This window comes from Artibeus jamaicensis, unplaced genomic scaffold, assembly GCF_021234435.1.
Source record: "Artibeus jamaicensis isolate MK-2021 breed Jamaican fruit bat unplaced genomic scaffold, CSHL_Jam_final contig_923, whole genome shotgun sequence".
NCBI lineage: Eukaryota > Metazoa > Chordata > Mammalia > Chiroptera > Phyllostomidae > Artibeus > Artibeus jamaicensis.
Genome location: NW_026522014.1, coordinates 1,193,943 through 1,211,420, shown reverse-complemented (window position 1 = coordinate 1,211,420; position 17,478 = coordinate 1,193,943). Strand labels below are relative to the sequence as shown.

The 17,478-nt window shown below is 38.9% G+C and overlaps 1 protein-coding gene across 1 annotated transcript; it reads left to right on the top strand.

Moving 5' to 3' along the window:
* Positions 1-352: 352 nt before the first annotated feature.
* On the top strand, positions 353-8,692 carry MTERF1 (mitochondrial transcription termination factor 1). Its single transcript, XM_037136512.2, has 3 exons — positions 353-435; positions 937-1,002; positions 5,739-8,692. The coding sequence occupies exons 2-3, from the start codon at positions 998-1,000 to the stop codon at positions 6,901-6,903; spliced, it is 1,170 nt and encodes a 389-aa protein (XP_036992407.2). The 5' UTR covers positions 353-435; positions 937-997; the 3' UTR covers positions 6,904-8,692.
* The last annotated feature ends 8,786 nt before the right edge of the window (positions 8,693-17,478 follow it).

Here is a 17,478-nt window from a genome sequence, read left to right as displayed (position 1 = left end):
CACGTGATTACCCTATCAGGCTGCAAAATTAATGTATTTAATAGCGACTTTCCAAAGTGGGTCCGGCAGGCGGTAAACCCAGTCCGAAGCTGCAACTCTCCGCAGCTGGCCTAGGAGTCCAGGAAACCCAGGGCCCTGCCCCTCCTGCCCCGCCCTCTTAACCCCGCTGCAGCAGTTGGTTCCTGCGTTGACCGCGGTCTCCTACTGCCCCCTGCTGGGCTCCCCACCACGGTTTGTGGAGGGCAGCAGCGGGGCCGCCGGGGCGCGCAAGGTGTTGCGTCATATCGGCGCGCGGCCCGTGGCCGGAAGTTAGTTGTCCACTTTCGCCCCGGGTTCCGCTCCACTCCAGAGGCGGAAGTAAAGTTTACTCCAACACTGGGTACAGAGCCGGTCGCGAGTGCTGGGTTCCTGCTGCTGTGGTTTTTATTTTCAGAAGTGGGTTTGAGTGACTTTGACATATAGTGGAGTCCCATTTCCACGCAGCTCCTTGCACAGTTGCCCTTGTGGGAGGAAGAGGGGTGGGAAGAATTCTTGGGACAGGACCCATGGAATTAACTTTGGTTTTGAGTTACGGCTCACCGGGATTCGAACCTTAACGCTTCACTTAAGAGAAGCTAGTAAGGGAACTCGGCGATGCTTTTTTCGATTTTGTATTTTTAGGGATAATGCTTACTTTGAATTTGTGGGGTTTAAGACAGTGGATGGGAAGCCATGGCTTCTTTTTTCCCCAAGTCATTCGTGATTCTCCTACCCTTTCTCATCATATTTAGGCGTCTAGTGGCCATTCTCTTTTCAGTATCCCTAAGAGATATTTAATATGTAAGAGGTTAAGCATCTCACGAGAATATTATGTAATGCCAGCTGGGATTGAGCTCTTTATTCTGTATTACGAAGTCCTGACTACTTTCTGCCCCATCCCCCTTTTTCTTTTTATAGGGACAACTACTTTCCAGCTTTTTTCCTGGAGGAATGCAAAAGTCCTCCTTCCTTAAGACAAATGAGGTGAGAAATGCTTTCTTGTAAATATCTCTGAACAGCTTGTTTTGTCAAAAGAAAGCCAACTGGAATGTAGAACCAGTGATTAGCAATTTCCATTAAAAGCCCCTTTATTAGGCTATCGTGGAGCAGAGGGTAATGTAAAAGTCCTCTTATATTCCTTAGACTCTACAAATTACAGGTACACAAATTTTCAGTGTGTCTGTTAATTTTAGATTTCAGCCCTTGCGCTAATGGGTCTGGTTAACTAAAAACGTTAATACGAGATTGAAATACATTAGAGTATTAATTATTTTTGAAATTTGTAGATCGAAGCAGTTGATGCTTCTTGCATCAGGCTGTTTAAATATTTATTCACCTTGCTAGATATAATGGGAGTATTTGGATGGAGATTGGATATTAAAAGAGTAAAGTACTATTGATAGTTATAAGGTTTAACATTTTTGTATTTGAAAAATAGATAAAGGTAGTACATATATTCCATTATATTTGCACTCCAAGACCATTTAAATGTTTTAAATTTCTTGTCTGCAATAAACATATACATTTAATATCTTAATGTAATATTTCAGAGCCAATATATAGCTGCCATTAATCTGTCAGAGGTTACTGTTTTGTTTCATTTTCTTCTCTCTGTATATATTAGTGCTCCTCCCCCTTTACGTAAGCAGTATTATCCTAGCCATCTGTTGTGGGATTTGCCACTTAAACACTGTCTTGGACATCCTTTTACTGTGTTAGGTATGCCTCATTTTTTAAATCAGGCTGTATAGCATTGTATATAATACCACAACTTATTAGTCATTCTATTGCTGACCATTGGGTTCCTTCTTTTTTGCTAAAGTAAGTAATATGATGGTCATCCTTTTCATAACAAATGTGTGTTCTTGTTCTTTGGATAATCTCCCAGAAGTGGAAATGCTGGGTTGAAGGACACGATGGAGAATACTGAATTCTCTTTCATCAGTCCTATTTGAAAATTTAGTTAACTTTGTATTTAGGCTTAGCTGAAACTACTCATAATGTGTTTTGGGTCAACTTATTGCATGCATCGTATTGTAATCAAAACCAAATTTTAGTTGCTAGTTCAATGTCCAATTGAGTTCTTTTTCCCCTATGGAAATAGAATACTTAGCTTTAGATTCTTTGGCAATAAATAATTATAAAACAAATAATTAACTTCAACAGTATATATTTGTTAAGTTAAAGATTTGGAGGAAGATAGTATTTGAATGGGACTTTGTACTATAGATAGTATCAGGAGAATAGGCCTTTCTGAAAGATGTCTTAAACAAAGGCACGGAGACAAGAATGGGCAAAGATTTTTAGGACTTGAGGTTGGAGAGGCAATGGTGCCTAGTTGTGAGGTTGTAGAATAGAAGCCAGCTAGAAAGGTAGGTAGAGCTACGTGGTGAGGGCTTTGAAGGTCAGTCTAAAGATTTCACTTTGTGGAGGAAAGCTACATAGGTCTTTAATCAGGGAATGAACATAATTACATCTTTGTTTTACAAGAATACTGTGATGGCAATTTGAGTGACTGGTGTTAAGCAAGTTAGATGGCTATTAATTGTCTGGGTGAGGGAATAGTAAAGAGTAGAGAGGTTGGAATTCATAGATATTAAACAAGCTGAATCTACATGATTTGGTGACAGGTTGAGGAAGTGAAAGAAAGCAAAGCTTACTTTTATATATATATATTTTAAATATTTTATTTATTTTTAGATAGAGGGGAAGGGAAGGAGAAAGAGTGGGAGAGAAACATCAATGTGTGCTTGCCTTTCATGTGTCCCCTACTGGGACCTGGCCTCTGGCCTGCAAACAGGCATGTGCCCTGACTGGAAATTGAACCAGCAACCCCTTGCTTTACAGGCCTGTGCTCAATCCACTGAGCCACAACAGCCAGGGCTTACTTTTATATTTTAATTGTGAGTGACTGTCAGGACAGTGATAGAGATTTCATTAATCAGAGGAGGTCTGGTTTGCTTGGGACCTGGAAAAGATGCTCATTTTGGTTTTGGACGTGCTAGTTTGTGTGAAAGCTGTTTCCATGGAGAATGAATTATACACAAAGAAATAAAATTCGTCTATGACAGATTTAGGAGAAGCCTTAATGCTCTTTTGTTAATAAATGTGGCATATATTTTTACTTGCTTTTAGTCTGTCATTAATAAAATTTCTTTTGAACTGTCTGTGGCTTGTTCAGCCCTGTTTGAGGGTGTGCTGTCAAGGGTAGTAGGCTTCAGACTTCTTTTTTATCGTGCACATTCTCTAAAAAAGGTTTATACATGTACCAGCAATATATTTACTGATGAGTTATGTGCATGTCTTACAGTACTGTTATATTGTATACATTTAAAAACACATTGAAAGTGGAAATTTTAAAAGGCTGAGACAAATATAAACAGTTTTACTGTTTCTTCCTACATTCCGTTGGATCATCTCGCCTACTCTCTTTCGAAGGCGCTGGTCTTGTCCATAGCTGTCAGTGTTCTGTCTAGTTATCCAGTAGAGGTCACCCTTGAACGTATGGTGGAAAACAGATTGTTGAGCTGTGCAAGGTAAAGCCTTCTTTTAGTTAAAAGAAGGATCTTATTTTTAAGTTTCTAAATTCCTGCATTTTTGGAAGAGTATATAGTTCTAGGGTAGCATGTGGTATTACAGAGAAGTGAACAATAGTGAACTCAAGAGTGTAGGGCAATCTAAAATGTGCTTTTGTTGTTTGACATCTACCTTGTGAGCAGTCTGTATTTTTGTTTGAGTATTATTTGGTTGTATTGTTTGGGAATATTTTTCCAATTCTTTGAGGATCAGTAGATTATCTGAACTATAGGACTGTCCCTAGCTGGTAGGCATAATCCACGTTCTTGTTAAATTGGAATAATTAAAAGGATAGACACAGAGGGGCTTTTCTGATACTGATCTTTAAAGTAGTATCTTCACTGCAGATAATAGTGGTGAGTTGAAACCATCTAGCTCTATTTTCTATGTTATGCTTAATTAGGAGAGAGGAAAAGGGAAATATCTCCTTTAAATGATAGGAGCCCATTGTAAGTAGTTAGAAATCAAGAACTAAATTCATCACAGCTGTATAGTCTGAAAAGGAGAAAGTACAGTTTAAAAATATGTGGTGTTGTGTGATTCAGACCACAAGTAGTTTAGGAAAATAAGTAATCTGATAAGAAGAATATTTTTTGTTGCTTTCCTCTTAAAATATCTCCTATAGAGATGTTCATTTTACTAGGGACTTATGATTACTATCAAATAGTTCATACATTTCATGACTCATTTCTAAATAATGAGGAAAATGAGTTATTGAGGTTTTAGCCACTTGTACAAAGTTATATCTGTTGTGAAACAGATGCAGAGAGTCCCACATTTTGTAATGTGGTTTGGGGAGAATGGTAAAAGTGACTTTTTCAATGTGTCATCTCACAGCTCAGTTCTACATATGGTGGACTGTTCAGATGAAAGATCCCAACTAGGTCATTCTGAAGATGAAAACTGGTTTGGAGATGTTGGGTTAAAACCAAGGGGACAGTAGAGTAAGTTGAGTCAGGAGATTGGGATTAGGAGCTGTTAACCAAAGGTCTAGGTAAGATGAGAATTAGTCTCTAATAACTGCCTGGATTTAAAGAGTGCCAGGAATCTAGAAAAATGTGTTTATGGTGGAAATCAGGTTCTGAACTGTTAGTTTTCAGGGCGAGATTTAGAGCTTGATAAACAAGATGTGAGAACAGAGGCAAAGACGTCTGGTATCTATGGGCAGGCACAAGGCCAAAGATCTGGGAAGTCGGAAGACAAGGCAGAATTGAAAATATCCATTAGTAGAAATAAACCAAAGTTTTGGCAGACAGGAGGCTAAAGCAGAGATGGAGAGGGGCCAAATAAAAAGAGTAAGATAAAGGTAGGAATAATTCTGAAGCAGTGATGATGTTATACTGTCTTCATATATGGGCACACACTTCTAGAATGATACCCAGAATCCTGGGAGTGGAACTTTGGAGTGAAGAAATGGCTTTTCTCTTCCTCCCTTCCTCTTCCCTTCTTCCCCCTCCTCTTCTTCCTCCTTTTCTTCCTCCCCCTCCCCTCTCCATTTTCCTTTCCCATTTCCTTCCCTATTTTATTGATTATCCTATTAGAGTTGTTCCAATTTTCCCCCCTACCCGGCATCCCCCTCCACCCAGTACCCCCCACTTGCTCAGGCAATCCCTACACTGTTGTCCATGTCCATGGGTCATGCATATATATTCTTTGGTTAATCCCTTCACTTTCTTTCAACCAGTCCCCCCACCTGTTTCAATTGTCCATCTATTTCATGTTTTTTTTTTTTTTGCCTCTGATTTCTATTATGCTTATGTTGTTTGTTGGATTCCACCTATAAGCGAGATCCTGTGGTGTTTATCTTTCAGTGACTGGCTTAGAGGAAATGACTTTTCTATATACACCTTCTTCGACTGTTTGAATTTTTTTACTGTCACATAACTTTTATAGTAATTTTTTAAAAAGGAAAAAATAATACACACATATGCACAAAAGAATGTTTAGAGGCCAGGTCCAGAGCTAATTAGAAGTAATGATCTAGAGAGTAGGAATATGGTGGCTGAATTGTTACCACAGCAGCAGGAGAGCTGGAGCTGCAGGTATCTTATAAAGATGACCATGATGTTTATCGGGTTATAATATGGTCTTTCATCTATTTAATACATGCATTCATGTAATATTGTATATTTTGTTTTACACAGCATTCCAAAAGGTTGGGGCCGCTTGACCGTTCTGGCACCATGGAACCTCTTTTATATGAGAACTAATGTTCTCTTTGGCTCAAGATGTCAAATGATCCGATTTTCAGCAGAAATCCTCTTCAAATCAGTTTCATTTAGGCTATTTGGTGGCAAGTGTGATAATGAAGATCGTGGGCCTTTGGAGAACGAACTGCTGGCTAACTTACTTAGTATGGGAGTAGATGTTGACATGGCAAAGAAACGACAGCCGGGAGTTTTTAATAGGATGAGTATTAATGAGCAGGACCTGAAGACGTTCCTTCTCTCCAAAGGAGCTAGCAAAGAAGTGATAGCTAGCATAATATCAAGGTATCCACGAGCCATAACACGCACAACTGAAAATCTTTCAAAACGGTGGGACCTGTGGAGAACAATTATGACATCGGACCTTGAAATTGTAAATATTTTGAAACGTTCTCCTGAATCATTTTTTCGGTCAAATAACAACCTAAACCTAGAGAATAATATAAAGTTTCTTTACTCAGTCGGATTGAGCCGTAAATGCCTTTGTCGATTGTTGACCAGTGCCCCACGTACCTTCTCCAATAGCCTTGATCTGAATAAACAGATGGTTGAATTTTTGCAAGAAGTCTCTTTGTCCTTAGGTCACAGTGATCCCATAGATTTCGTGAAGAAAATAATTTTTAAAAACCCTTTCATCTTAACTCAGAGCACCAAACGGATAAAAGCTAACCTTAAGTTTTTACAGTCAACATTGAACTTGAACAATGAGGAGCTGCTTGCTCTGGTATGCGGTCCAGCGGCTGAAATTCTAGATCTTTCCAACGACTGCACCAAAAGAAACTATGCAAATATCAAAGAAAAGCTGTTTTCTCTTGGGTGCACTGAAGAAGAGGTACGGAAGTTTGTCTTGAGCTATCCAGATGTGATCTTCTTGGGAGAAAAGAAGTTTAATGATAAAATAGACTGCCTCATAGAACAAAAAATTAGCATTTCAGAAATAATTGAAAATCCTCGGATTTTGGATGCAAGCATAAGTACTTTAAAAAGTCGAATCAAAGAATTAGTAAATGCTGGCTATAACTTGAGTACATCAAATATCACTCTTCTGTCTTGGAGTCAAAAAAGATATAAAGCTAAATTGAATAAGTTAAACAATGGGTAGAACATTGTTCTGGGGAATTAAAAAAAAGTCTTAATAATGTCATGATATTTCACTTTGAAGTTGGGCCTTTCAAAAAGGAGAGGCTTGATTTCTTAACCACATATACACATTTAATGATTCCTTTTCATTTTATTTTAATGATTCCTAAAACTCATGGTCCGTATGCTCAAGTGTAGTCTTCCAAGTTACCTTTTCTCTAGTTGGAATTAATAGAGTCTCCTACTGTATGATATAGGCTGTATAAATGGTACTTCCTAAGTGCCAAAGCAGAACAATGTATAGAAAAATAGAAAATGCCAAAAAAAGCTTTTTGGGGTTTTTTGTTGTCCAAATAAAGAAATTGACATTCATTTAGATAATTCCATTTTCTTTAATGAGTTAAATGGCAACCTCTTTTTCCTATTATTCTCATATATCTAATTAAGGTTCATCTTCAAAATAGAATGCCAGTAAAAATCTGACAAAACAGTAAGGGATTTTCCCCCCAAGTTCTATATTATTTAAACTGCTATTATGCTGCCCTGCCCCCCATCCAACTTTTAGGCTCAGTTTACTATGAGTGTAATCCTGATTTCTTTGAGGGCAAGGGCAGCTATGGTAGGCAGAATAGTGGCCACCCAAAGACATCAAAGTCATAATTCGCAGAATCTGAGAATATGTTAAATTGCAAAAGGCCTTGGCCAAAGGGATAAAGTTAAGGACCTTGAAATGGGGTGACTACCTACATTATTTGGATGGACCCAGGGTAATCGATCATAGGGCACTAAAAAGTGGAAGAGGGAGGTAAAAGGAGTTCAGAGTTCAAGCTGAAGGACTTGCCCCACTTTTACTGGCTTTGAAGGAGGAAGGGGCTATGAGCCAAGGAACACAGGTAATCTATGAAGTGTAGAAGGCAAGAAAACTCTCCTGGTGTCCCCAGAAGGAAATGCACACCTGCCAGGACCTTAAATTAAGCCCAGTGAGGCCTGTGTTAAACTTCTGACCTACAGGACCATAAGATAACAAATTTGTGTTGTTTTAAGCCTGTGAGTTTGTGATAATTTGTTATAGCAGGAAATAGAATAATGCAGCAACTAAAAAAACTATTAGTTGTGTTGTAGGTAAAGTCACGAAATTTAGGCCTTGTAGTATATCTGTTTCTTCATATCATTACCTCTTTTATTCAACTACCTTTCTGGAATGGCTAAGTTTTGTAAAATCCTCTAAGTGTATGATAAAAACTAAATGTGAGTATAAAATCTAAATAAAGGAATATTTTTGCCTAATGAATGTAGTTTAAAGAAATGGTGATAATTTCTGTATAGGTATTTTATCTAGTGTAAATAAAGAACAAGGAATATCTAGAGGCATTACTTAAAGACAAATCAGATGATGCTTGTGTCTTTTTTTTTTAAGATTTTATTTATTTATCTTTAGAGGGGAAGGGAAGGAGAGAGGGAGAGAAACAATGTATGGTTGTCTTTCCTGCGTCCCCTGCTGGGAACTGGCCTGCAGGGAACCGGCCTGCAACCCAGACATTTGTCCTGAAGGGGAATTGAATGGCAATTGTCTGGTTCACAGGCCAGCACTCAATCCACTGAGCTACACCAGCCAGGGCTGATGCTTGTATCTTGAAGACATTTACAATCTCTGGTATAAACGAAAAGAGAAGGTACAAATTGTATAACCTTGATAATTTAATTGTTTTCTGGGGTCCTTTGTTTTGTAGATGTGGATTTTGAATTAATGGCTTTCAACCTTTTAAGCCTTGTTTCCTATTGTTAGGTAAGATAGATAGTAAACTAAGGCAGGGAGGAGAGAGTCTCACCCTTTGACTCAGCAGTCCTGGGCCTGGTCCAATTAGAGGTCTGTTCCGAACATCCTAAACAGGGATAGTGCAGGAGGAGGCGGGGGGGTCCTTGAGACTCTACTGGGGAAGGTGGCCTCTGTAGCAATATCACTGAGACAAAGAACCTTAACTAGCTGAGAAAGAAAGCCTTTGTAGTTGTATATTACTCCCAAAGTTTAGAAGGGGAAGAAGGAGAGGAAACCTATAAACTGACTAAAGTATATAAACCCTGAACCCCAGCAGTCCATGCACTTGAATTAGCCAGGTGCCCACCTGTAGTCTCAGCTTACTAACAGACTTACACTATTTAGAAGAAACTTTATTTCCTTTATATGAGCGGCATTCTGACTGGTTGGGTACCTGCCTATAGTTTTGTGCTTATGTGTGTTTCATAAATAAACTTGCTATCTCATTTCCACTATATGTATTGTCTCTCAATTGAATTCATCTCTTGTGAGCTAGGAAAGAACTGAGAAACAAGCTGGGGTGTTAATGATGCCTCCCAAAAAAACTTACTCCCACCACTGATAGAAACAAAATGCCTGCTCTTTCAAGGCCATTTCCAATACATTATTTGATGGCAAGCATAGCAGGCATAGTTTAGAAAATAGGGCCTTTAGAGAGACATTCATTTGGAGTGATATATCTAGGCACCATTCCTGAATAGCTCCATAACTTTGTGTAAATATTTTAAGTTCACCAAGCTTTGTTTTCTCATCTCTAAGATTAAAAATTGACCTTGCAGAGTTGGTGACAATCAGACGACATAGGTCTCTTAAGGTTTCTTGCACATGGTAACTATGCAGTGGTAGCTGTAATAAAGTTACAGTAGTGTCTTTAGAACAGTTTAAACTTGCTTTATTGATACATAATTCACATACCATACAATTCACCAATATAAAGTATAAAATTCAATTTTTTAAATTTATAGGGCTGTGTAATCACCACAGTCTAATTTAGGATATGTCTGTGCCTTATAAAAGAAGCCCTGTACCCATTGACAGTCAATCCCCTTTGTTGTCCCTTTACTTGCCCAGACCGCTGATCTGCTTTTCTGTCTCTAAATTTGTCTGTTCCGGACATTTCGTGTAAATGGACCCATCCAATCTGGTCTTTGGTGATTGCCTTCTTTGACTTAGCATAATGTTGAAAACCCTGAAAAGGTTTATCCATGGAACATGTATCAGTATTCCAATCCTTTTTATTGCCAAATAATACTCCATTGTATGGATCCAGTAGTATTGGGAGTATATTTTATTGTTATGACATAAAGTACTAATTCCTCAGTCTATTGAATTGTATGGAAGTATTTTTTTTGAAATATTGCTTCAGAATCTAACAAGTTCATAAGGAACTGGAGAGAAGCTGGCAGAGGAGATAGACTTCATTGGCATCCACTGGTCCTGAGGATTATGCCTGGGTTGATAGGGGATGCATAGCGGCAGCAGTTGCCAGTGACCAAGGACAACATGGGATGCATGGAAGTACAATATGGCACTTGTCTGGAGGTTTGGGGTGGGACAACTTTGTAGAAATAAATGGTAATGCCTGTCAGGCAACATATTATTTTAAGTTTAAAAAATTTTAAAAATATTTTTAAAGAGAGGGGAAGGGAGGGAGAAAGAGGGAGAGAAATATTGATGTGTGAGAGAAACAGCAATTAGTTGCCTCTTGCATTCCGCTAACCAGGTATCCGGCCTGCAACCCAGGCATGTGTCCCGACTGGGAATCAAACTGACAGCCCTTTGGTTCTTTTTTTTTTTTAGTTTTATTATATTGCTCAGTCAGTGACCTTATTTATTTTTTAAACACTTTCGATTTTTATTGTTCAAGTACAGTTTTCTGCCTTTCCGCTTTATGCAGCAGAAAGAAAGGAGCTCCTACCCTTTGTGATGGCATGGATGGAGCTCTTTGGTTCGCAGGCCAGCACTCAGTCCACGGAGCCACGCCAGCCAGGGCCTGTCAGGCAGTCTTAACATGTCAGATTTTAAGGTTTGATTCTGATTGAGGGAGAGTCAATTCTTTAAAAACTTTTGAATTGTAAAAATTTTAAGTATTTTTTCATGAGTAAAAAAAATTCATGTCTATAACGGGAAAAATGGAAACTAAATCACAAAAAATGAAAACTATATTCTTTCAGAGAGCTATTTTTGTTACTCTTTTGTTTTCTTTGCAGAATATAGCCATACATGCAGGTAATATGAGTAGATATGTGCTTATATTTAAATAGAGATCAAACTGTGTATTTAATTAGTTGCATTTTATTTAAAAATTTTTTAATGTTGTTCAATTACAGTTGTCCCCATTTTCTCCCATTACTCTCCCCTGCCCTACCCCCCCCCCCACATTTAATCTTCCCTCCCCTCAGCTCCCCCCCCATTGTCTTTGTCCATGGGTTGTTTATGCAGGATCCTTGGTTTGACCTTTCCCCTCCTTTCCCCTGTTATATCCCCTTACCACTCCCCCTCTGGTCACTGTCAGTTTGTTCTTTATTTCCATGTCTCTGGTTCTATTTTGCTCACTTGTTTGCTTTGTTAATTAGGTTCCACTTATAGGTAAGATCATAGGGTATTTGTCTATGATCCTTAATATTAAATATTCTTTAGTAATTAATTACAGAATCAATTAAGTATTGATGAAATTCCGTCATTTGGATAAACCAAAATTTCTCTATTCAATCTCTCATCATTAGAGTAGATTTTTGTACATTAGTAATTTTTTGAAAATGTTGTATAGATTAGTTCAGTATACCACAGTGTTATGCATACTACCAATTTTTCCATCATTGATATACTTTATAAAATTTTGCTCTGGAAAATGTGAATGTTAAGAATACTACAGTCCTAGCCAGCTGGCTCACTTGGTTGGAGCATCATCTTATGCAACAAAAGGTTGTGGGTTTGATTCCTGGCCAGGGCACATACCTAGGTTGCAGGTTTGATTCCCAGTTGGTGCATGTACAGAGGCAACCAGTCGATGTATCTCTCTAACATTGATGTTTCTCGCTTTTCCTCTCTCGGGTGAGGATTAAAAAAAAGAATACTGCATTTTGCTGTTTTCCAAAATGCCTAATATATATACAAATCTTCATTTTTTAGTGGGAACCATCTGTACATTCTCATTTACTGGCATAAACTTGAGGACCTTTAAATAACCACAAGAATTAAGACAATATCAAAGGTTAAAGAGAAAAAAGTGAGTTTATCATGAACTTAGCAGGAGGGAATAAAAAATAAATAGTATTTATAAAGTGGTGTATTGGGTTATTAAACTAGTCATTTCTTTCCTTAAATCAGGGGTGGGTAAACGTAGTTTACAATTGTGAGTATGTGAAAGTTTATTCTTGTATTATTTATTAATTATTGTATTATTTTTCATGTGAACAACTATAAACCTACTTGTGCCCACTGCTGTATAATTTCTAAGGCTTGGACAGGTACATGGTTTGTGGCTAAAGGTCCAATAATACGGCTTTTATGTGAAAAACTTGGCTATTGACTCCTTCACTGTGGACTGTCGTGTCCCACAGTCCACACCCAGAAGTACGATCCAGTGGAGATGGAGGAGGAGAATCTGTCGATGACAGAACACTAGTCGCAACTTTAGATATAGGCAGTTGTTGCATAGTCTAGGACCAGCTTGGCCCAGGAAAGGTAGGAGAGCAAAACTACCTTATTGTTAGATTTGGGGGAGAAATCTTAGCTAAAGCTCAGTGGTCCAACACTGGAGAGGGGAGGGATGAGCTATGACTCAGTCATAGTGGACCTCCAGGGATTCTCTCTAGAGAAACCAGGTCTTGGGTCAGACTGGCCAATAGATGACTTGGGAGGCGGGTGTTCTACACTGGCCATTTGTTCACTCCTTAGTGTATTCACTGTTGACTCAGGGACCTAGTGCAGGGCGGATCCTCCAATAGGATCCGTTTTGTGGAGCTGAGAGAAAGGCAGTTATAGTGAATGCTGTAACCACCCCATATGTATCTTGCTCATTTTCGTGTTTCTGGTATCCCCCAATGAATATGTTCCAAATTGTTGATTTGAGTCTCAGCTTCCTACCCTTCACTGTTGATTCCTTATAGAGTTTTCTTTATTTCACTTAGTGTAACCTTCATTTCTTCCTCTATGTTGTTGTTGTATTCAATGAGATCTTTGAGCATCTGATTACCAGTGTTTTGAACTCTGCATCTGATAGCTTGGCTATCTGCATTTTGTTTAGTTCTTTTTCTGGGGTTTTGTTCTGTTCTTTCATCTGGGCCATGTTTCTTTGTCTCCTTAATTTGGCAGCCTCCCTGTGTTTGTTTCTGTGTATTAGGTAGAGCTGCTTTGACACCCTGTAAGACACCTGTAAATTGTGTGGGTCAGACAGAGCCTTAGGTAATCACCAGGGCAATCATCTTCACCACTTTGTGGCTCTGTGTTGGGGGAGGGCTGGGAGAAGGAATCATGCCACTGCCTGGCTTCTTGGGTTTTGTTCTGCCCCTGCCTGTTTTCCAGTCACTTCACCCACTTCACCCACTCTCCATATGTGATTGGCACCCTTCTATCTGTTGCCCTGGTGTTGAATCCCAGAGCGGGTGGGTTTGCATACCTTTTAAGACTATGCAGTCCCTTTAAGCGTAGTTGCCTGAAAATCTGGCAGTTTCTTCAGCTGCCCCAACCCCCACTAGTTTTTACAGCCAGAAGTTGTGGGGATTTATCTTCCAGAGCTGGAACCCTGGGTTATGCAGTCTGGCCTGGGGCTGGGATCACTCTCTCCCAAGGTACCCTCCTGACTTTTGTCCACCACACATGAATGTGGGACAGCTCGAGCCCCCTCCAGTGCCACCTCCCTACGCCACACTGCATTTTCTCGCCTCTCTGCATCTCCGCCCCTCCTACCCATTGGGCTAAAGGAGCCCAATGAATGTGGCTTCTTTAAATTCTTGGTTGTTGTACTTCCACACAGTTTGGTTTTCTGATGGTTCTGGGTGTTATTTGTTTGGAGATTTAGTTGTTATTCTTTTTGTGGTTGTACAAGGAGGTGAAGCATGTCTACCTACGCCCCCATCTTGACTGGAGTCCCTAAGAATGCCTTTTTCTCCTGACTGAAGATGTATGTCTGCATTTCATGTAAGTATGATACACATGGCTGAAGCTTACTGATTTTGCTAAATATGATAACCTATTCAGAGAATAAAATTGAACTTAGTGTGTATGATGAATAACTGATAAACTAATTAAAATGATTAATTATGCATGTAATAATTAAAAGTAATTTATCAGCCCCAGCTGATGTGGCTCAGTGGATCGAGTGCTGGCCTGTGAACCAAAGGGTTGCCTGTTTGATTCCCAGTCAGGGCACATGCCTGGGTTTCAGGCCAGGTCCCCAGTGAGGGGCACGCGAGAGGCAACCACATATTGATGTTTCTTTCCCTCTTTTTCTCCCTTCCTTCCACTCTCTCTAAAAAAAAAAATAAATAAAATCCTTTCTAAAAAGCTAAAATTAAAAAATGCTTTCTTTAAAAACATAATTTATCATAACAAATGATAAAAGAATTAAAATTGAATCCTGCTCATACTGTGTTTACTTGTGCACAGAACTTCATGAACTGCAGGGGGAACTGTAGACAGAGGTTTGGCCATCCAGTTTTTTAACATCAGCTCGCTGTAAGCCTGGCTGATAATTCAAACTAAATAAAAAATCCTGTAAATATCAAAAGAGAGTTGGCAGGGAACCATTTTATCTGTTGGTTCTATCAGCCTCAAGCTGGAAGAAAATACACTGATACTCTTGTATTATATACATATTTTTCTGATAATTTAACATTTGAGAGAATGTAAAAGCTTTTTTCTTTGAATGATTATTCGTTTTTTAAAAACTAATACCACTGTCTCAGTTCTGGAATGATATGATTAGAGTACTTTTAATCTTAATGCTTAAAAATATGCAGTATATCTTTGTACTTGCTCAGTTGCTACTGCCAGATCCTTTTTTATTGTGTAATTTTCACTGTAAACTTGTGTGCTGTTTGCTATGTACCGGTATGTGAAGCCCAGCATAAGGTAATATGGTCTTCACCTCATGGAATCACCTTGTAGTTGATTCAACTATTATTTTGTTAACTTTTTAATTCCTTTCTGGGTTTGAGGAGGGTTTTAAATCTTTTTAAAAGATGACATACAAAGTGAGGGGATCAGATTTTTTGCTGTGAGAATAAATGTTCTCATATATCAAACAGACACATTATAGACCATCTTGGATTTATCTATTGTTTAGAAGATGTTGCAGATACAAATGCATGTGCTCTTGGGTCTCCCAGGCATCTATAGCTGTTTTGATGCCCTTGCTCACTTACCTGTCATTGGGTGAACAAGTCTAGATTTGAGGATCAATATGTGAGGGAGAATGATAGAATCAGAAATAAAAGTAAAATACCTTAATACAAAGCACCATATGTACAAAGTATGTCCTGTGTTATGGTAGCTACAAAAGAGGTTGAAACCCTTGCAGTTAAGTCATACCTTGTTATGTCTTTGTTGTCTGCATTATGCCTTCATCAAGTTGAATCCTGGTTCACAGTTTACCTGACATCTGAAGACTTGGCAACAAGCTCCCCGAACAGAACCATCATTGGAGAAGGCTCCTTCCCATCACACCTCTGAGCTGTAGTGAGCGCCCACTTAGAAAAGTTTTGCTTTTGTGCTCCTCAACTTACTTTCCTAGAACCAGTGAGCAAGGGGGTCATCTTGGTAATGGCTTGACCTAAGTTCACCCCCTTCCTCTTTATTTCCCAATCAAACAGATACTTATATATTACCACAGTCAGAGTCACGGCCAAAACTGAGGCTGCTGGGAGCCCAGACGAGCTCAACAATAGCTTTGATAGTTTATTTGTTTGTTTGTAAGAATAAAAAACATTTTTCCCTGATTGCAAAATAATTATACAATTACATAGTGTTGGAAAATATAGAAAAACACATGCACAAAAAGTACTTACAATCTCAGTACCTCAGAAATGGCACTTGTCAACATTTTGGTATGTAACTCTGCCTTTTTTTCTTATGCATATATATTCTGAGTGGAAAATAAATATACTTCCAGTGCAAACTAATTAAATAATTTATTCAACACATGTTTGTTGAGTACAGATTATGCACTATTATGGTTGACACTGGATTATTATATAGTAGCTGTTTTAACCTATTTTAATAAATGTTATCAGTATTCTTCCACATCACACACCATTTATGACTTGTTTTTAGAGAAATTTGAGATTTTCCAGCTCTGCTCCACCATGGTTAAGGGACTATGTCATTTGAGAGCTGTAGGGTAGAGAGCTGGCTGCCCAGGAGGGATCACCGTATGGTATTTTGCTCAGAGCTTGGTCAGGGAACCCCATCTGGTTTTTCCTCAGCATGACAGAAGCTCCTGGAAAGGTTCAAAGACTGGTAGGAAAGAAGGAAGAGTACTTGAAGAGGTATAACTTGAGATTCATCTCCAAATGATACATTGAATTAATATTGTGGTATAAAGAATCATTGGATTCCTTGGCCAATGTCGGTCTATTCAGAAACAAGAGATATTAGAAAGTTCCTGGATCACATATTTAAATCTGTCCAATTTTCCCAAAGATAATCCAGAATTGAAACTTTCTTCTAGTATCAACAGGTTTCAATTCTGACATATTCTTCTCTAGGTATTTTGGGGTCCATTTTCTTCTCTCTCTGACCTTCTCACCTCTAACTAATCTTGACTCTTCAAACCTAGTATAATTTCCTGACCAATCCCGGATCTAATGGGCTGAGCAGACCTGGCCCCTCCTATTGTGGGGCTTACAGTCTAGCAGAGGACGAGAGATAGTTAAACATACAAATAAATATGTAACTATAAATTGAGAAAAGTATTTGAAGGAAACAGAGTTCTGAAATAGACAATAAAGTGTAGAAACCCTGAGGTTGGCTGATCAGGGAGGACTTCTTAGTGAACTAATGTATAATCTGAGACTTGAAGGATGAGAAGGAGACAGCCAAAGAGCTAAGTGGAACATTCTAGATACAAGGAGCAGTTGATGTGAAAGCCCTGGTGAGTATTAGCTTAGTACATTCTAGGAAATGAAGGATGCCAAATACTTCTGCAGAATAATGAGTGCCTGGGGGAAGTGGCTTTAGCTGAGATGATAGAGATGGACAGGGATGTGGAGGGGCTGAAATCATATGATATGCAGAGCCTTGAAGATAAACTTGAGTTTTTGAGGGCAATGAGAAACCATTGAGAGATATTAAGCAAGTAAGAAATATAATGAGAGTCCAGCTGGTGTGGCTCAGTTGGTTGGAGCACTGTCCTATAGACGGCAGGGTCACAGGTTTGAATCCCAGCGGGGCCACATGCCTGGGTTGTGGGTTCAGTCCCTGGTCTGGGTGCTTTCAGGGGATGGCTGTCGACATTTCTCACATTGATGTTTCTCTCCTCTTTCCCTCCCTTCCCGTCTCTCTAGAGTCAATGGTCATGTCTTGGGTGAGGATTAAAGAAAAAACATAATGGGATTTACATTTAAAACAGGGTGTCTAGGATTTGTGAGAATCAGTTAGAATGGGACAACTGAGGAAGCATGAAGATAAATGAGACCATTAGAGTAGTCCAAGCAAGAAATGCTATGACTTACTTGAGTTAAGGTGGTGACAGTAGATTTGGGCGACACTGATGTATATGCTGTATGACAGCACCATCCAATAGAAATATAATGTGAACCACAAATACAAACCAAATAT